Source organism: Cygnus atratus, chromosome 27, assembly GCF_013377495.2.
Source record: "Cygnus atratus isolate AKBS03 ecotype Queensland, Australia chromosome 27, CAtr_DNAZoo_HiC_assembly, whole genome shotgun sequence".
Classification (NCBI taxonomy): domain Eukaryota; kingdom Metazoa; phylum Chordata; class Aves; order Anseriformes; family Anatidae; genus Cygnus; species Cygnus atratus.
The window spans coordinates 3,110,819-3,131,764 of NC_066388.1; the positions used below are offsets into that span (position 1 = coordinate 3,110,819).

Below are 20,946 nucleotides of genomic sequence, written 5' to 3' on the forward strand. Positions count from 1 at the left end.
ATGCTTTCATCGGATGAAGTGGTTTCAAGGCACCAGTTCAAGATTCTTTTCAGCTAACAGCCTACCAGCCCTTTATTTTTTCTTCTGTAAATTTTCAGTGAACTTTGTATGCATAAAAGGAATTCCAGAAGCAGTTCCAGACTTGGTGAGCAGGAATAAAAACTTCTGCAGTCAGAGCCCGGTGGTTACAGTAATTGTGGTACAGCTAATGCTTCACCAGTTCTATAGTGGATCAATCAAGTTTAAATCAATGTAACGTTTAAAAGTTCTTTCCTAAAGCTTACACTGATTTTAACGTGAATGCTTAAACTCCTTTCACAAAGATGAAATTTAAAATGATATTTTGTCATTTTAGGCAGTAGGAAGCACCGAGCGATCAGTGTATGTTGCTGTGTATCACATCTGTTTTCAGGAGTGCTTTGACTGCTGCTGTTTGCCATCTCTGTTTTCTCTGTGCCACCACAGGTGTCTTGGAGTCATGGATACGGGAGACTTTGAATTTCCTACTATAGATGGAAACAGGAAGCCAGTGGTCGGAGGTTTAAATCCATTTCCTTTCTCTTTGGACTGTCAAATTCTTACCTTTAGGGATCTGTTGCAAGCGTGAGCTTGTGAAGACTGTATGAGTAGACAGAAATGCATTTAATTGGCATTCTGGTCATCAGCTTGATAGCCTTCTGCAAATCCAGAAGGTTTGAGACGATGGTAACATCTGTCAGAGGTGGTGTGTGTAATGTTTCTCATGATTCCTGCAACTTCTGAAAGTTGCTGCTGGTTTTGCACGCTTGTTTGTTGGTCCCCTGCCTTGGTCTGAAAATGGGACGTGAGGAAACTGGTGATAACTTTGGAGAGTGGAGATGTTGAAGCCTTCCAGTGTTGACCCACAAACAACACTGGCACAGCGATTGTTTACTAAACACAAGCAGTAAAACGTTCAATATGCCACTCCCTGCACAACTTAAATTGTCGTACTGAGTGTGCCTTCTGTGAACTGCTTTTAAATGGGGAAGTTGCTTTGATATCTTAGTTAACTTAAGATCGTGCGAAGATTTCTGAAAGTTCAAGGAGCTGGCTTTCCAGGTGGGAGGCACTGTATTTTGGTAAAGTGGTTCTGCTCCCTGTTCGTACTGTTACCCTGGTAAAACACTTCAATTCACCTGTGTGTTCATGGTTATTCCAACTTCACGATAAGTGTCTTTTTGTAAAGGGATTAGAGATTTACTTGTGTTTCAGTTCTGTTTTCTGCAATTTGAACGTCATCTTCTCACTATTGCTTTGCAGACAGGAGCAGCTTCTTTCATGCGGGACAAATGGACTTGGGTTGGTTTCTTCTGTGGATGTTGTTGGGAAAATTACTAGCCTTACATGAAAACCAATGCTAACGAGGTTAAGATTGGCATCACTGTCACGTCAGTAGGAGGGAGTCAGGAGGGGTCCAACCTTTGTTTTAGGGAGTTGAATAGAAAGTTATAAAAGTGTAATGAGTAAATCGAAGTTCAACTCCGAGTTGAACTAGGGCCTGTCTGTTCTATAAAGTGATTTTTTCTTCAAAAAATTGCATGGTTGGAGAGAGAAGGGGAGAAGAAATGCAGTGAATAAGAAATGAAATAGGAATGTAGGGAAGTCCAATAAATGGAGGGGAAGTATGGCTCGTTTAGGACTGTTTGACAAGGATTGTGTTTGGTTATTTTACTTAGGGCAAGCAGCACATGCAGTAAACTTGAGATGGGAAGTGCTACGTGTATTCACTGGGACTAGTGCTGGGTGTATGCGTGCATTGCACTTGTATGCACACGTACATAGGACTGGGACACTCTCAGTGCTCAGATACCTCTGTCAAACAGAACTACAACGCTCTCCAAATCAACAGGGAGATAAGCTTTCTCCTGATGATGGCTTGTCTTTTATTTTCAGCATCACAGGGCCTGGAGGGCTGGAAATGAATGGTGGGTGCTAGAGGATATGTGATGGGATTCTGTGGGACTCCTCTTCCCTGTGTGTAGCTTTCCCAGCCTCGCACAAGCCAACGAGAGCAGCTTGATTGTCTGTTGCTCGAGCTGCAGTTCTGGCTCCTGCCTGCTTGGGCTTTCACTCTGGCAGGGCCAGCTCCAGGGCAGAGCTGGTGTCCTACAAATTTCCCTCCCCTCTGCATTAAGGGGCTTTGTGCATTCCTTGCATGCAGCAGCGGGGCAGACTGGTACTTGGGAGACAACAAGCAACCAGCTGGCTCTTGCCAGCCTTCGTGGCACAGGAGTGAAAAGTTTTGCCACAGACATCCCCTTTCTTCCCTTCTGCCTTGCATATATTTTACTTTGTCCTCATTATTTCTGAGGAAATAATATATTTTTAATGCCCTCTGCTAGCAAAGAGATCTTTTTAAAGGGCTTTGGAATGACTCTTGAGAAGTAAATTGAACCGCCGGAATGCCTTATCCGCGCTGCTCTCCCTTTGTTGCCTGGTCACTTCTGCGAGACGGAATGAATGCGGAGAATCACTCCTGAAAGTGAATGAAGAGAAGGGAAATGAAGTCAATAGCAAAACGGGTCACGGCGACTTTATAGAATGGGGTTCCCTTCCCCCTCTCTGCACACATAAATTAGGGATGGGGCTGGAATGCAGAGGGCATTTCCTTTCATGCTGTCATTTCGCTCTGTTCTTTCCCTGGTGCCTATAGTTGTAATAGTCTGAATCGGGAGCCCTCTTCTCTGCAAACACACATGTATTGTTGCTGTTCCCTAATCTTATTTAAACAGCTTTCCTGTTCTCTTTAACACTTCGCTATCTAGCTTCAGAGATTTAATGTACGTTATATTAGGATTCTCGATACGTGTGATACATTGAAATCATGCAAACAATGGGGTGGTGTTGGGATGACTCGGATGTGCAGAGTGCACTGTGCAGCTTCTTCAAATATTTGAAGCCTTGGAGGAGCTTACTCCAGAGCTATTCTGCTTTTTTCATTTCCAGTAATGACTATTTAGGCATTATGTACCTAATCAGTGAAAAAAACACCAGAGAAAGTCCAATAACAAGTCTCAGACTTCTGTCATTATCTGTGATTTAAGTGAGGGTGTTTAGAAGTCACTTCTACCTAGTGGTCTGAAATGAAGCAGGAGAGTTTTCCTTAACTCTGGGTTAGAAAGGACCAAGCAATTCGTAAGTTATTTCAGACGCCCGAGGTCTGCAAGTTCTGGAGAAATGCCCTTGCTCAGTTTTGAGTGTGCTGTCTTTTGTCTTTAGAAATAATCTAGGAAGAAAAGCTCATAATGGTTTTCAATTTCTGTGCTGCTTCCTCAGTTTGAGATGTTTTGAGCTTCCTTGGGTTTTAATGATCCTAAAAGTTAGTTTCTTGAAGTTTACCCATTCCAGATGGGTTCTGAAGTATCCTTGGATGATCAGTTGATGTTTGATTCGATCAAAGCAGCTTCTCCTGTACACAAGGCTGGCAAACTGGGGTCGTGGCCTCCACATTTGGTCAGTGAATTGTCTTTTTACTCCTCAGGACAGAATTACAACCTGTAAGTAATCTGCTCTGCATTGCAGCTGAGCTTTGTTTCAGTTACTCCTTTGGAAAATTCCAGAAATGGTATTTTTGAGCCACTGGGAAGGTGTATAAACAATGAAGGAGCACCAAAATGCTTTTTAATACTACAATTCTTTGTTCAGTCCTTAGAAACATCAGGAGATTGCTCCACTTGTGTAAACATACTGATTTACTTGCTCTCTGCTTAGGCAGCAGATCAACGTGATTCCAAAAACTTGCACAGAAACCTCTTAGGTCTGGTGAAATAAAGACACTCTTTGTTCGCTGCCATGATTGACTTGCTGCTGTAGAGTAGGTGACATGTTTTGCCTACCAAGCATGTTTTATAAGCAGAGTTTAGAAAAAGTTCATGGTACATTAAAATAGATAGCCTCTTCTGTACTAATAAAATACCTTTTATTCTATTATTGGAAACAAATTTAATAGAGAATTGCTTTTCAGGCTCACAATGGGCCTTCTGGAACCTAAGTCATTGGATTAAAGTATTTTTTGCTTGTTTGGATTGATTAAGTTGTTTTGTTGCCTTATTCCGTAGACTTGTCAACGGTGGGAAAACTTCAGGATAAAAACCAACAAGCTTCTGATGGTTCAGAAAGCCTGCTTGTAATTTTGTCTGATTTTTTGTTCAGAATTCCCATACCCTTGCTGAAAAGTGTGTGAAGCCCCTGAAGTGCACGACTGGTTTTCAGTATCTGTCACTGAGTTTCTGCTTTCAAACACTGCTGTTCTTTAAAGTGGGGGGGTGGAAAAAGTATTTCAGATGTCAGATGGGTTTATTATTCAGCAGTCTTGGAGCACTGTAATTTACCTATTTTCATTTAAACTGGTCATCTTTCGTAAGCCCTTCGGTCTGGGGCCTCAGTGTTTTATCCTGCTGGACATGGCTACATTTCTACACAGGGTCCTAGAGTCACGTTATTTTCAGCATTCAAGTACCTTTTACTTCTCAAGAAGCAGATGTTGTGTTATCAAACCCAGACTGTGGGCAGTTTTTCTTCCAGGAGGAAGACCTGGGTGCTTTGGAGGTGTTTCAGCTTTGCAAGGTGTGTATTAGGGGGCTGGAAGCAGAACAAAATGCAAGATTCACGTGCTAGATTCAGGATTCAAGTGCCACTTTGTATACACTTAGCAGCAAAATGAAATATGTTAATAAAACAACTGTAAAAGAAAGCACTTCCTAAGCAAGAAATGGAGCTTTTTCTGCATTAGTGATGATAATCTTGGTCTTGGTCCCCCTTAAAAACGTTTTAAAACAATTGGACTTTCTGGTTTGGTATGAGGGCGAGCTTGGGATCCTGCCTCATGGACATTGTGCAGGATTTTAGTTATATTACTGTTTGTCGGTTTTGTTTTAGTCCCATTTTCCAGCCATTTTATCTGTTTGGTATTTACCTACTCATACTCTACTGGAACTACCTGTGAATTAGTGTGGTACAACACCAGGCTTTTCAGCCCTGTCATTATCTTGTAAGGTGAGTCACCCAAAATAAAAAAAATCTGTTACAAGAATTGACTAAAAATTCATAACTCATGATTGCCATTTTTAGAAACTCCTAGGACGCAAACCAGGTTTGTGTTGGGATGATTCTCTTGCTAGGGTATTACTGGAAGAAATGTCTGCCACCAGTAGGAGCTGCTTGGGAGCTTCTGGCACGGCTCCCTTTCACATGGACTGTGGGCACGTGGCTTTAGCCATCAGCAAGGCTGGAGACAGATGTCTTCCCTGCTCCCCAGCCACTGCCACGAAGTCTCCCCTGTTCTGTCAGAGCTAAACACCTGGCTCTGAGCACTTTTCATTGTGTTCTAGGCAAGTTGGATGTGCCCTGTGTCCGTGTCTACCATGCAAAAAACTACTGCAGTCTCGTGAAGACAAGCGTCTGGACTTTGTGGTAGTTGTGATTTCTGTTGAAGCACTTGCATTAGTGATATATCTTCACATTAATGCATACAAAGCTAGAGCAGGCTGTAAAAGTAAAGAACATGAGCAGAAGAAAAAGTAATGTCAGAAGCAGTTGCAAGAGATCAGGTGGTAGTTGCTGCATCTAGGGGGAGTTCCAGGAGGCTTTGAGGGCTCCCTGGAAGCAGCCTCTGCCCTCTGGGTGTGTGGTAGGAGGTCAGGGGCCAGGAGCATCCTCTTGTTTTTCTAGGATGTTCAAGATCACTGGCTCAGTTGCGCTGTGGAGACTTTTCCTGCTTTGGGGGGCTGGAACTGTTCAGTAGTTCTGTGCCTGGTTTGTAGCACTTCAGCCAACCTGCTGCACGTTTTCCCTTTGTGACGTGCAGGCACAATAGCAAATGGACTTCAGGTTGTGCATATTTCTCTTTGCCTTCAGATCAATGAGAGCCATTATTTAGGTCTCAGAAGTGTGTGGACAGTGGTAACAAAAGTGTCTATGAAGGGATATTTATTGGAACTAAAGGACAACTATATTTAAATGTTCAAGGACAGATTAGGGTAACCTAAAAGTGTCTGCCCCAAGTTGATACATAAGTGATAGACTTAATGCAGGTACTGCAAGAACATGGTGGGACCATAGATGGCCATTTGTATTGGGTTTGGTTTTGTCAGGATGATGTCTGTGTCGTGTGTGCCTGATGTTGCCCTGTAGTGAACATCTGAAACCTCAGCAGCTGAAGTGTCACGCTTCATCTTGGTGTCAAAGATGTCCTGAGGTGCTGGGGGGAGAAGATCTGCGCATCTGACCTGTCGAGGCGTGGCTGCTGTGTGTTGGTAACTCCGTGCGAGTCTCCTAACAGATGCTGCTGCTCTAACTGTATCCTGTGGGGGCATGGTTATCAGATAAGGTTCGGGTGGTTACTTATCTCTGGCAGCGGTGCTTGAAGAGGAAGGCACTGAAGTGCATTCGGCGGTAAGCAATGGGATGCGTCCCTTTCTCACAGCCACCGGTGGTAGTGACAGCAGAGCACCGTACACGTCTGCTCCCTGCTGTGTTCCTCCCCAGCGCTGTTTGCACACAGAAAGGATCGTGTGCGGGCTCCTGGGCAGGGAGAGCAGCCCTCTGTGTTTGCAAGACTCCCACCTAGAGACCGGAGCAAAAAATAGCACGCCTAAAAGGGAGGAGGCAGAGAAGGCAGCACGATCTATACACGCTCTCTGGCTCGTTGCAGCACTGAAGGACTAAAATAACCCTACACGTAGCTATCCTGGGAATTATAGTTACCATTTGAAAAGCAAAGGATAACATTGATTTTTATCTGGCAACAAGGGTGTTAATACAGATGAAAACACACAGGCGAATCAGTGCACTGCGGAAGATGAAATGCTTCCCCTGTCAATTCGCAAACACTATTAAATCCGCCCAGTTCACCACCAGTGCCTTGATGTCTGTCTCTTTCTTTGACCAAGGTATGGGAATACAATATCCTTAACGGTGAGTTATTGGATTTAAAATGCATGATTGGTTGCTTTGTTCTCCTGTACTGATTTTGTGTAAAATATGCATCTCGGTGCTGTTGTGGGACTAGTTAAGAAGAAAGCATTTTTCTGGCTACTTTTCCAGCACGTTTGGTTTTGTCCTTGGAAGGAGAGTAGTCCAAGCTCACAGTGTAGACGGCACATAAAATTCCATAGGTATATCTTGAATTAAAAAATAATTACTTATTTTTCTGTTGTGGTTGCTGATAAGGAATGTATTTTTTCTAATTGAAAATGAAATTGGTCCAAGTACTTGAAAATATCTTCTGCATAGAGCTGGTCACCAGTGAGTTTTGTCAGCACTGTCTGAGCCTGCCGGGTTTTTTGGAGGCGTGGGGGTGTTGGTGCCGAAAGTTCGGTCATGGATGGAGTTGAGCCTATCGACGAAGCAGGAGTTGCATCAACTTCTGCACATCAGTGGTCTCCAAGTTCAGACGAACTTGAAAATTAAAATAAATGCAAAAGGTGAGGATGTCTAGAACTGTTAGAGAAAAGTGGTTAGCTTTCTGTGATGTGTGAGAGTTGTATACAATACAGTGAAAAAAGTACATCAGCAAACTGCAGAAAATGGGATTTTCATCCTTTAAATTAGGACTTCTGGCTGCTGTTGCTACAGATTGTAAGGCTTCAATCTGAAGGCCTTTGACCTTGCAAAACTTCTTGGTGGCTTTCATCAAAACTTTCATCAAAAAGTGCTATGATGAATATATACTTAGATGTGTATATTTGATTTCTAAGGCAAATTTTTCCTCTTGTGCATACCCACATGTAGGTCTGCTGATACAGTGCTGTGTTATCTTCTGTTTTAACACTGGCTCAGCTTGCAGTGTTGTTTCTGAATGCTTTTCAAAATGGTAATTGTGTGTGTACTTCTCACTGTTAAGAGGTGAGGTATCTTGCTTTTCCTCTAGTAATTAATTCTTAACTTCCTTAAGGTCTTTTCCTATTAGAGCATTATAGCAGTAGGGAGTGGATACATACAGCATTGTATGGAGCAATCAGAATCAGTTTGGTTTGCACTTCACTTTCTGCACACTAGATTTGATGAATTTTATGTTAAGGTTATATATACCTTGTCCACCTGTGAAAGGTACACATCGAATGTCACATCCTCATCTACGTGGGGTGTAGTTTCAAGCCTTACAGATGGGGGAGGAATCACTTGATCTTGTTCAGGGTTCTGTGAACGGACGGACGAAGTAGCAGCTAGCTTCCAGAAGAAAAGCATCCCTCTGTGCACTCAAATCCAGGTTTTACCATCAGTGATCTGGATCCTGGTTTCTCTACATATAGGCTTGTATCATATTTATGTTCCTAACGCAGTGTTCTTGAGGAATTTCAGCCTGTGTGTTTCAGCGCTGCCATATAATCGTGGTGAGGAAGGTCGATGGAGCTAAGATAAACTTGTGCTTATCCCTGGGTCTGTGGCAGTCTGTGCTGTATATTAAAAAACGCGACTGAGCTCCATGCCAAGATTCTGACTCTGCATCTTTTACCTCTGGGGATGTTGCAGCTGGGGCTGGCCTGCTTGTCGAGGCTGCCTTTGCATTGGGCAGTTCTCAGACGTCTGTGCTGTGTATGTGCTGTGTGCTTGGAGCTGCTGCGTAATGCAGCCAGTAAGGAACAGCTTGCTCATGTCCTCAGAGGCCACCACCCCTGTGTTTAGGACAACCAAGAATGATGTATGTTTCATTTCGCTACTGAAACATGCAAGATTTGTATTCATTTTACTTCAAAATGCAATAACGCCGTTGCTATCTGTAAGATGCTGTTGTTGATAGGATGGTTAGCAGTGGCTTTCAGTTTGTACAGCATGTACTGGGCTTTTCTAAGCTCCGAAACACGAAATGAAAAGCCATCCAAGAGGAAAGCTGGACGCTGCTTGTCTACCGTAGACTAACATGGAAGTGCGATAGCCTGAGTTGTGTACGTACAAAGCGTAGGTACCTGCTTCTGCAGAAACCCCGATTTATGTAGCTCTAATACAGTGCAACTGCAACTTGACGTTGGTGTTCACAGAATGGTCTGCCTTCTAATACTTGAAAGTATTGTGGGATGTGTTTGAAAACACGAGTTGTGCTTGAGCTGCGATGTCCTTTATCCTTTTATCTATCTTTTTGCTTTGTAAGCAGATCGATTCAGTATTACCTGACTTCTGTCTATGTATATTCACCATTTAATTTTAGCACCTCATGTAGAAATACCTGGTAATGTAAAGCTTGCTCATCCCAAAAAGGTACTCGGGTTTTTGAGTCAGCCTGTTGAACTTGGAGCCAACTGCAGCTGTTTGTTCCACATCCTTGCATTCCTTAGATGCTGATGTCTGAACAGCTCCACCCTCAGAGTTTTTCCTTTAAGTTCTCAAATGTGTGTAGTCCTTAAAAATAAAAAATCTGATGGGTAGTGGTTGTGTCCAGTTCTTCTATGGGAATTCAGAAAATGTAGCAATACCTGTAGGCAGAGGCTCACCAATGTTACAGTTTGTACTGAACATCCCTTTCTATCCCTACCCTAGAGCAGATGTCCTAACAAAAACAGTTGTAAGAAGTGACCAGGTAAAGCCTTTAAAATAACTTGCAGACAACTGAACCTCTGCTGCTGAAGTAGTAATGGGTTTTCAAGTATGTAACTTTTACAAGCTACTTCTATATCTTTAAAGGAGCTCCGGCTTGCATTCTATAACCTGAGTATAGGGGAATTGAAGTGTACGGTTTTATCTATAATGGCAGCTTTCTTGATCATTGAGTATTTACAAGAATAATTATTATTAATTATTATTAAATTAATTAATTTCTGGGCTTTATTTTTGTTCCTTTGCAGCGGATATAATTTCTACAGTAGAATTTAACCATTCTGGAGAGTTGTTAGCAACAGGAGACAAAGGAGGTAGAGTCGTCATCTTTCAACAGGAGCAGGAGGTGAGTGATAACTACTTAAAGTACGTTTAGTATTTTCCTCTGTTCCCATTTATTTCCTTTTTAAAGGAAAGGTACATGCTTTTATAACAAACTCCACACAGAGCATATGCTTGCATAATAAGTGATTAAAATAATGAAATGTGAAAGTAAAGGAATTACTTAAAACTTGGTGATGCTGTTAGAAATGACTTCAGTTTTAACACTGTCGTCAGCTGTCGTCCAGGCACTGCTTAAAGTGAGGTGGGGGAGCAAGGGTAGGACACCTGAAGACCTTGGGGAAGCTAAAATTCATCATCTTACAGTGCTCGACTTGGCTGGGATTGTTATCTCAGATCTCACTGTAAGTTGGGGAAATAAGAACCGCTCTTAAATGTGAATGTAGCTGTGACCTTTTCCATTCTGATATCAATCAGGTAAAATAGTTCAAGGTTCTGTCAACATCGATTCCTTACAAGGGTCTAGGATTTTCTGCTAGTTAAAATGTGTCACATGAAAGTCTTAGTGCTAGATGGAATTCTTTTAAAACTGTAGGGCTATGTCTCCCATGTTGCTTTTGAACTGGAGCTAGAGTTTTTCTTCATGTCCGCAGTAATTTTGCTCACATTTGAAATTAGCTTTTAAACTGACTAGCTGCTTTATCTTTTATATGGAACAGTATTTGTTGGTAGCGCTTAATGTCTAATTTAAAGTACAGCACTGGAAAACATGGAGGGAAAGTAAGTTCCAGTTTGACTGACTCCTTTTGGTGGAGTCAAAGCTTGTAGACGTTGGTACCTTGACAGATTGTTTTCCCCACAGAAGGTATGTTTGTGGGTGGGTCTGAGTTGCTGTTTCTGAATATAAACCAAGTTTGAATGGCTGCACTCAATGTACTTTTTAATTTATGCTGTAAATATACTGATTACAGCTTTTTATTCCCCCATGAGATCTGCTCTCTCTGATGCATCCCATCCCTGCATCAGGTACAGAATTCCTCCATCTCTTCTAGAATGTAAGCATGTACTTAGCTGGCTTTCAGCTGTTTACCCTTACACCCGAGCAGTGAGGTTACCGAAGACCTGAGTTAGAAAAGAACATCCAGTACAATAGTCTTAGGTCCCTTTCTCAGCAAAGGGATACAAAATCCATTGCTTTGTTTTCTTTTGGTCTTCAGAGGATAACAGGTCACCGTCAAGGCGTGTCTCTGGATGGTTTGAATACTGGAAGTTAGGGTATCCTATTATTAAAATAAGCAATCAGTGTTAGTGTTTGCATATGAGTAATGGCTGAGGCTTATTATTAACCCACCTGGCAACCAAAGCAATCTGTTTTTATCAATAGAGATTACTGAATATTTTTCCGCTACTTTTATTTTCATGTGAAAAGTGCAAGCTTGAAGCTAGATTTTCTAGTTCTAAGCTTTTTATGCAGTGAGTAGCCTAACTAATACTAAAACTAGAGATAAAAGGACTGCTGAAAACTTAATCCACTTTATCTCTTGGATGTGAAGATGAAATATTAAGAATTGAGTGTTTGATCTTGTTGAAGTCTCTATTAGTCTTAAAACATTACAAGATACTGCAATGTCCAAGTGATTTAGGAGCACAGCTTCCAGTTCTGAAAGTAATATAAATGAAGTCACCTAAAGGTTTTATTAAAAATAAACCAAGCCTCTCGCAGTACTGGGAGCTGAAACCTGGCTCTTTTAGGTTATAGGGGTAAGGGTATTTTTTCATTTTATGCTTGTTCTTTTGGTCTTTGTAGAGTTCTAAGACAACTCTTCTGATGCTGAAAGGGTTTCTTCTCCCACCATAAAAGTGGGAAAGCTGAGATGGAGTGTTTGGTTTTAAACCTATAGTTAGAAGTTGACTTGATTAGAATTTATTTACTGAAGGGGGGGGCGGCAAAAAGGCACTTCTGCCATCTCACTGCCTGGAGAATTCGTGCTGTTACTTCTTTCCTTGGCGTTTGATGCAATTTCAGATGTGCAAACCCCAAGAATTAGAATTCCACGGTTCCCCAGCACAAGTTGCTATCTGCTGCTGGTGTGCAGCCACTTGGCTTTGCACGCAGATCGCTTTGGTCAGCTGGTGCCACCTAGCGGGGTGTTCCTGGCACTTAGCCTCTCACTGGGTTTCTTTGGCCACGGCCTGTGATGAGCACAGCATGTAGGGGGGTATCCTTACTGTAATCTTCCTGTAGCTCATAATCAGCCACAAACTCTTGGGGCATTAGTTTGCTCACATCCCTTATGGACCCTTTAATGTAGCTAAAGGCTTAAATGGCTTACTGCATGTTCTCAAGTAAGTTGGCTTCAAATATTTGGCTTTTTTATGCATAACCCGTGGTTCATGCCCTTCTGATCTGTGAGTCTGGGTGTAGTAAGAAGGCTACCACACTGAACTGCACGGGATTTGGACAGTTTCATTCCTTGGTGTTGGGGCAGCGAGCAGCAGGGACTGGTTTCCCTGCCACAGCAGGTGGTTGTGCCATGGGTCAGACTGGCTAGGGTAAGTTTTATATAAAAGATGGTCCACGAGATCATTGTTTTTAAGTCTTCTGGTTAGATTTACATCCTACCTTCTGTCACGCTGCATTCCTGAGTCATTTACAGACCATAAAAACAGAAGCACTCTGTAAAGTTACACAGGGCTGTGCAGCACCCCCCACCAAAATGCTGCCGCCTCTGGGCTGGAATGTGGCAGCCCTTCTGCGGAGCAAAGCAAGTGGCATTACGTAGGTGTCAGGCAGGAAATGAATACTGGCTCTAATTGAAACTGAAGGCGGGATTTGCGTAGGCAGCCTGCAATTACCTAAATTGGAATTTAACATAAGGCACTTGGGCCAGTACGTAGTCTTGTTTGGAGTTTTAAGCGTGCTGTGTGATGATCTGATGGTCGAAAGTTTGCTTTCCATCCCAAGGATGGACTTCGTGTACGACTGATTATAAATATTCTAGTCCTGTAGAGCTTTAACAGGATACACCAGAAATGTGTTTAAGACTGAATCATTATGGTAAGTATGGAGCCGAAGGAAAGGTCACTGAATCATGACCAGCACTTCCTAAAGCTCAAGAGATTTTCTTTAGAAGCTGCCTATTGAATGCAGCAACCCTGCTGAACTTGTTAGGTCTAACAGAAACTTGGAACAAAGTTCCTTCCGTTCTCTGAGGTGGGAAAGCCAGCATAATTGGATAGGTGTGGTACAATATTCTAGTGCCAAATTATTTCTAAGGCGTTTTTTCCACTTTTCCCTTCCCCTGAAGCTTATTGTAAAATGTGAGGATTCCTGCCAGCCATTAATGGCAGGGTATGAAGCAAGAGACAGTGATGCAGGGAATGTGACAAATGTGGGCTAGCAAGGATCGTATCGAGAAGCACGTCCTAGTGAGGCATTAAGGGATGAAACGAATGGATGGACGTGAGGTGCACCAGGGAAGGAGCGAAGTCCCTAGTCAAGAACATATCACAGGAAAGGAATCTCATGGTGCAACCTCCTGAAACAGGTGGAACGGGAATCTAGCACAAAATAAAGCCTGAACTCATCTCAGATACACCGAGTGAGCATTGCTTCAAAGGGGCTACAGTATTGCCACCATACCCGTCGGAGGGAACGCAAGGTTCCATCCCTGCAGTGGTGTTAGAGCTCAGAAGCCGCTGCCTGAAACAAAGCCTTTAGAAAGAAGAAGAATTGTGCAAGTTAGGAGGTTTTTAGTGTGTCAAACAGGCTAGCTGCTGTTGCGACTTCTCATGTCAAAGATGTATTCATCAGATGTTAAGGCTTTTTTTCCGTCAGAGTGAGGAAGAAGCAGAAGCTTATTAAACAGCTCAGAAGTTTGCAGGGAGTGGCGAGATTATAAAGCAGACTAGACTGGCAGAGCTGTGTGTAGAGGTGACAGGTAGGAATCTTGCGATGAGCCCAGCGAGCTGAGCTTACCACAGAGTGTTTACATGTGACTGCTTCTTTCTTGGGGAATATTGTCCTTACAGGTGGGAAAAATAAAGCTTGACTTCTTTTAAGCAAATAAACTTAACATTCGTGTTGAGGTGAAACTTTAATTCTGAGCTGCTGAATTTATGAACTAATGTGAAAGGGGAAAGTGAACTTGTAATTCATGTGGTGAAGGGAGTTTCTGAAAACTGTAATAATCAGGAGCTGCTGCAGTAAGTAGCTTTTCACTGATGTAGAGTGTAGAAGTCTTAACCTACTCTTATGCTAGCTAGCAGTGTGCCTGTGTATCTCACGGTGTAAATATCTAGTTCTGGCTTCTGCCTGCAGCCTCGTAAAGTGTTCTGTACATTGCATCCATATCTTGATCATTTAATTTTCTTTTTAGAACAAAACCCAGTCTCACAGTAGGGGAGAATACAATGTTTACAGTACCTTTCAAAGCCATGAACCAGAGTTTGACTACTTGAAAAGTTTAGAAATTGAAGAGAAGATCAACAAAATTAGGTGGTTACCCCAGAAAAATGCTGCTCAATTTTTATTGTCTACAAATGGTAAGTTTTGACTTCACTGTGAATTTTACACAGTAACGTGTTGTTACATAGCCTGGCTGTTGGGATTTTATCTAATCCTCCTCGCTTTCAAAAGGCTGGAAGCAAGTTTGTTTTAAATGCAGATATCTACGGATATGGTTGCAGAAGAACTATGCTGCTTACCTGTCTTGCCGTTCCATCTTACCTGGGAACAGCAGCCCCATGACATGGAGTGGTGTATTAGAGATTTCCTACGTGCTTTACAGCAGAGGAGCTTAGCTAATCTGTCATTCAGTGCCTTTATGTGTAACTGTGAGAGAGCTTGCATTAGTCATTCATAACAAGCCAAACTGAAACTTGCTCTAACTTTTTAAGAAAAGAACAAACTGTGGAGGAGGTCTTTTTAATGCTTTTCATAATGTCTTGTTTTCTTTGTAATTTTGAGATGAAGCAAAATTTCTATCCAAATGAGGTCCCGATCTCCAAGCAGTATTTTTGTCTTTTTTGGTATGCGTAGGTGGTCTTGTATTATTAGAGTGTTCATGTTAAAGTGCATCAGGTGAAGACTGGTGCCTTTGCTAGAGCTTTGATTTGCAGCTGTGGCTCTTTCTTTGCAGATAAAACAATAAAGTTATGGAAAATCAGTGAAAGGGACAAAAGACCAGAAGGCTATAACTTAAAGGAAGAAGATGGACGGTATAGGGATCCTACTACAGTTACAACACTACGGGTGAGTGAATGAGCCATCACTGGTCTCACATGAGGCCAGCTGCACGTGCATTTTAGGAAGGTGCATGTATGCATTTGAGTGTTCTCTTCTGAAGGTATGCAGGCTGGCATGTGGCTCAGTAGTTGCCCCATTGTGTGGTAAACTCCATCTTCTGTGATGCCCCAGGCGTTGTCCAGTGAAACCCTAATTTTGTGCCTGCCATTTTGCAGGCACGTTTACTTCTGAGATGATTTTGAGAGGTTTTAATGAGCGTATTGTATTAAAGGACCATGAGTGCTGATGTTTCTGCATGGCACTTGCATATACTCAGTACACTTACATCTCAAACTTCTGTTGCTTTATGTCTTGCAGGTGCCAGTATTCAGGCCCATGGACCTCATGGTTGAAGCTAGTCCACGAAGAATATTTGCCAATGCTCACACGTATCACATCAATTCCATCTCCATTAATAGTGACTATGAAACATACTTATCTGCAGATGACTTGCGTATTAATCTGTGGCACCTAGAAATTACAGACAGAAGTTTTAGTATCTTTTTGGCATTGATTTGTATGGTGGGAATGATTCGGTTACAGCAAAACTATTGTGTTTGTTTTTCCTTTTATGAAAAGTTTCTGTACAGCATGTTTCTCCACTTCCTGGGTTTGGAGCAATATGAGCAGAGCTTGTTACGTGCGTGGTGAAAAACAGGCACTCCTAAAAGAGGAAAAAAAGCTTAAGGCTTCAAGTTAAACAAGCAATTTTGGAAGGCAGCGGTATAATAAGCTGTCCTGTGAAAATTTTCTTGACTTGCAGTTTAAAACGAAGAGTCAGACAAGGATCATTCTCTGTTCTTTTTATCGTACAATATCAGCCATTTCCATATGTGTACCTGTGAACATTGCAGGCAGTAGGATCATAGGAGTATGTATTCAGCCCCGTTACTGGGAGCAGAGGCTTGATCAGTAAGATCCTAAGCAGAAGTCACACATGTCTGCTTTATAAGGTAGCAGTGTAAGTGGAATTTAAGCAAAACTCTAGCTGACAAAACTTAAGTGACATCTGTACTAGAGAATTACTGCTGGAGTGGAGCAAAATATTAAACAGGCTTTTGTTTTAAGAAAAACTTCAAGCTATGTTACAGCCTTGCTTTCTAGACAAGTTGTGGGACTTGATCTTATTTTTTTTATCCAGTTTGTGACTGGCTCCCGTAGCCTTTGGCATCAAATTCTTGTCCCGCTTCCAGATCTCAAGCATTGTGTTCCTTTGTTTTTGTTGGCTTGTTTTAATTCTATTTGGCTATTTCAGATGTATTTTGATGAATTGTTGAATACCTTTAAACTGAAAAATATGTTGTGAAAACTGGAGAAAATTCCTTAACAAAATGGTATAGATATTGTAGATATTAAGCCTGCCAACATGGAAGAGCTGACAGAGGTGATAACAGCTGCAGAGTTCCACCCAAACAGCTGTAATACATTTGTATACAGCAGCAGTAAAGGAACGATTCGTCTCTGTGATATGAGAGCATCAGCACTCTGTGACAGACATTCGAAATGTAAGTTCTGTTTGTCTTCTGTGGAGTACGATGTCTTGCTGCTAGGTGAAACTGTGCTCTCATGTATACATTAAAATGTTAAACAGGAAGTTGTGTTAAAATATTGAGCAGCAAAGTGTGTTTGTGTGCATGCATATATATAAATATACTACAACAATCCTATATAAATAAATAAAGTAGATCCAAAACCTGAAATCTAAATGAGTCCTAAAATTAGATTCATATTTTTTTCAGAATAAAAGTAGTGAGTAAAATTACTAGCAGCTTAAGCTGGGGTGTCTGCCTAGACAGCAGGACTAAGGATAGCTTTCTGCAGACTTTCTTAAGTCAAATACTGACTGAGAATGTTTGGTCTGTGCTTGAAACTGGAAATCTTACATGTGTGAATGAAGTGTCCAAATACTACCAAGCAGTTTGCTTATTTAGAAGCTGACCTTGATTTGCAATGACAGTAGAGGATTTCAGAGGACGGCAACCATAAAACACCTTTCAATGAGAGAGTTTTATAATACATAACTTAGGCAGACTAGCCCAACATGGCAAGTGTGTTGTAAAAAATTAACCTAATTAACCTAATTTTGGTGTGTCTTTTACTGGGAGAGATGTAAACTTACCTCTTGAAATGCCTGCCTTATTTTTGTACAGTGTTTGAAGAACCAGAAGATCCTAGCAACAGATCATTTTTCTCTGAAATCATCTCTTCCATATCTGATGTCAAATTTAGCCATAGTGGTCGTTACATGATGACTAGAGATTATCTGTCAGTGAAGATCTGGGATTTAAATATGGAAAACAGACCTGTGGAAACATACCAGGTATTTGATGAAAAAATTATATGCTAGAAGTTAAAAGCTTGAAGGACACTGAGTCTTATTAATAGTCTTGATGTAGCAGTTAAAACTTTGTAAATCTCTACATCCAGATGAAGCATCTGTGAGATGAGCAGGTTCCACACATGTGCTAAAGGATCTTGCTATTTGCAGGCTGATTGCAGAACCCAAAACTTTGTTTGGGTATTAAAGTCTCTCTTAGATAGCGGAAATGGGGGAAAGGTAATGTTCAGCTGTGAGACAGCACATCTCTTTTACAGCCTTCAGTTGACTTTATATTGACCTGTTCTTTCCTGGAAAAAAATGTAGGTAAAACCTTTTCTTTGCAGAAAAGGCTTCTACTTGACACTGAGAATTGCTGCAGCGTTCAAGCATTTTAAAGAGTTGTAGACATCTTTTCCCTGCCCAGAGTCACCTGCTACTATTTATGTGCATTTTTGAAACCTCCGTAGAGCAGACTACGTTAATTCATGGGTCGCTTTGTTTTGCTCTTTGGACAGTCAAAGGAGGGAGCTGTGTATGCCCCTGTGAGTAGGGTGTAAGCACTATGTCAATGTCAGATACAGAGTTGGTTTTGGAACATAACTTAGGAAGGCTATTTTACAGGTGTGTCATGTTCAAAAATTATTCAGTTTATCTAACTTTTTTCCAGGTGCATGAATACCTCAGAAGTAAACTTTGTTCACTGTATGAAAACGATTGCATTTTTGACAAATTTGAATGCTGCTGGAATGGATCAGACAGGTAAGTTTAATCTTCTCTATATGCACTGAAGACATTTGCACATTTTTTTTCAAAGCAGGCAGCTGAAGCATGGCCTCAAATGCATTTTTATTCCTGAACTGGCTTGGATAGTACTTTTGTACTTTGATAGCCACTAACATGTTAGCCTTAACCTCCCCATGTTGTAGCAAAAGGGCAAATTAAAGAAAAAGATACCCATCTTTAAAATGTTTTAAACATTCAGATGCTGCCTTACCTTCAGTTGATATTGTAGAAGGGTATGGGAAAGGATGTTTGCTGCCCTTATGTATAATAAGGCAGGACCTTAGGTGGGACCCTGCAGTTTAACAGGAGTTCTTTTCAACTGAACTTTTGCTTTCTTCCTTCCCCTTCTCTGTAGCATTGTCATGACAGGATCTTACAACAACTTCTTCAGAATGTTTGACAGAAACACAAAGCGAGACATCACCTTAGAGGCATCACGGGAAAACAATAAGCCCCGTACGGTTTTGAAGCCACGTAAAGTATGCGCGAGTGGTAAGCGAAAGAAGGATGAAATTAGCGTTGACAGCCTAGACTTCAACAAGAAGATTCTACACACAGCCTGGCATCCCAAGGAAAACATCATTGCTGTAGCTACTACAAACAACTTGTATATATTTCAAGACAAAATGAATTAGGGTTGGCATTCCTAACTGAAGAGTCCACTTCCTGCATAGTTGAAATAGTTGAATCTAGCATTTGTACCTGTAAACAAAAGCGAATGAGGTCCATTATGGCACCCCTTTCCAGTGTTTAAAAATGTGCCATATGACAACACACTTTTATAGCTACATGGAGAAAACTCTGTCAATCTGTCACCGAGTTCTCCATGTCTGCTAGCCATTTAGGTGAGGATAGGGCACTTTTTAATTTAAATGACTACTTGCACCATCTTGCCTAATGGACTAGATTGGACTGTATCAACATCGGTTTACTCCACTTTTTATGCCTTCCATTGTGATGACGTCAAACACAGGGAAAGCCTTCAATCATGCTATGGGATTTAATTGTGTAACCTCATTACTGTATCATTTGTGGCCCCCTTTTTTATTAAATACAGCTCATTCTTGCTGTGGCTTGTAGCATTCCTCCTTCTGGCCTCCTGGACTCCCCCTTTCCCTTTCATCCCCCTCCACCTAGCCCTGGTGGTGGTGTATAGAGAAAAACAAAAAAACAAAATAAAGCACATGAAATGGGTCCGTTTGGGGTCAGTGGTAAAGGGGGTCTGTGTTGCAACAAATGTTTTAATAAACAGTTGACTGTAATCACTCCTTGCCATGTCTGGCACCAAAAAAGAGAAAAGGAAAAAAAACTACTGAATAAAAGTGACAAAGAATGGAGAATCTGTTTTCTTTTTTTAATCTACCTCTTTATACAAATACTCTGTGTTTTACCTTAGATGCATGAAAATAAAATGATGTTTTTTGTAATGATTTTAATCAGTATTAATTATTTTTCATGGGAACGAAGAGAGGGAGGGATTTCACGAGTATCCGCATTCATTTGTGAATGACAACGATACCAGCCTTAGTGTGTGTGACCACTTGCATTTTGCAATCACGAACTGCTGTCAGATTTTCTGTAATCTGAACAGGTCAGGTACTGCTCCAGTATCCTTAAAGGCTCGCTCTTAAAGCTGTTGCTTAAGTTGGAACGGGAGTAAAAGTTGCAGGTTTAAAACCTGTGTTATGGGACTCACTTTTTAATGCTCAGTTTCATCTGGTTTCTTAATGCCTTGTTTTGGGATGCAATACCTTTAATGCCTTGTTTAGAGTACAAAGTCCCCTGTGGCTTTTTAACAAGTTGTTTGAATTCTTGTCTAGCAGTATGATGTTACGTAGTTCAAGATACCAAGTGATTACGTAGATTACTACTACGCTGCATTCTGAGATGCTCTATTTTCCTGTATTTTATTGTATCAGTAACTGAGTGGAAATGTAGTTTTACCATGCAAGTGTTTCTGGCTTTTGGCTTTGCAAAGTTACTGCACTTACAGAAGCGTTAAGTGGTTCAACGATCAGAAAATACGTGGAGTACAGAAGCTGCATGAAATATATGTTCATAGCTTTTTGAGAGATTTAAACTCTTCAGCAAATAAGGCTTATCCAAAGATGAACTGATGCTTTATAAGGCTCATGAGTTTTTACCTCCGGATATTTTTGCTAATTGTGTTTTTAGGTTTACTCTTCCTTCAAGGAAATGTTCAGAATGAAGCTTAAAGTCGTGGTGAACTTACCTTGAGTGGGAGGACTTTCACTTTTCAGTTCCCTAGATTTAAATTATTTCTGTGGCTTAGTTATAGATAGCTATTATAATGCCTCTCTGATTTGATCAACTAAGATACCGTTACTGCTGTAAAATTATGGCTGGGTTAGACATTGTTAACAAGACTACTCTTGCAACCATACTTTAATTTCTTTTAGTCCTTGTGCAGTGGTTTGAAACTGTAAAGATGATAATATTAGATCTGGTTCTCTTCAATACAGTATGTGTTTTGTAACATGCATGCCTGCCCATGAGCCTTTGTAAGGATTTTACCATTTTCACCTGTTAGCCTTGTGTAAAAAGAAAAAAAAAAAAAAACCCTCCCCCAGGGACAGCAGCTGTTTATCCAATGGGTGAATAAACCCACAGGCCCTACCCCCACTTACACAGCACGTGACTAATTTTACTCAAATCCTTATACTTGCTAACAGTGAAGGAAACAACTTGTTTTAGAGGTGTT

The 20,946-nt window shown here is 41.3% G+C and overlaps 1 protein-coding gene across 3 annotated transcripts in view; it reads left to right on the forward strand.

Annotated features, from left to right (window-relative positions):
- The window catches only part of PPP2R2A (protein phosphatase 2 regulatory subunit Balpha), a 38,471-nt gene extending 19,067 nt beyond the window's left edge, over nucleotides 1-19,404 (forward strand). For 2 of the 3 annotated variants that reach the window (XM_035562807.2, XM_050715780.1), the window contains exons 3-10: nucleotides 9,801-9,898; nucleotides 14,214-14,379; nucleotides 14,976-15,088; nucleotides 15,440-15,617; nucleotides 16,462-16,626; nucleotides 17,272-17,441; nucleotides 18,109-18,200; nucleotides 18,580-19,404. In XM_035562807.2, coding sequence (XP_035418700.1) covers nucleotides 9,801-9,898; nucleotides 14,214-14,379; nucleotides 14,976-15,088; nucleotides 15,440-15,617; nucleotides 16,462-16,626; nucleotides 17,272-17,441; nucleotides 18,109-18,200; nucleotides 18,580-18,859 — 1,262 coding nt within the window. In that variant the 3' untranslated portion in view covers nucleotides 18,860-19,404. Of the gene's footprint in view, nucleotides 1-465; nucleotides 540-9,800; nucleotides 9,899-14,213; nucleotides 14,380-14,975; nucleotides 15,089-15,439; nucleotides 15,618-16,461; nucleotides 16,627-17,271; nucleotides 17,442-18,108; nucleotides 18,201-18,579 lie in introns of those variants that run through there. The other variant, XM_035562808.2, reaches the window with a different exon arrangement.
- The last annotated feature ends 1,542 nt before the right edge of the window (nucleotides 19,405-20,946 follow it).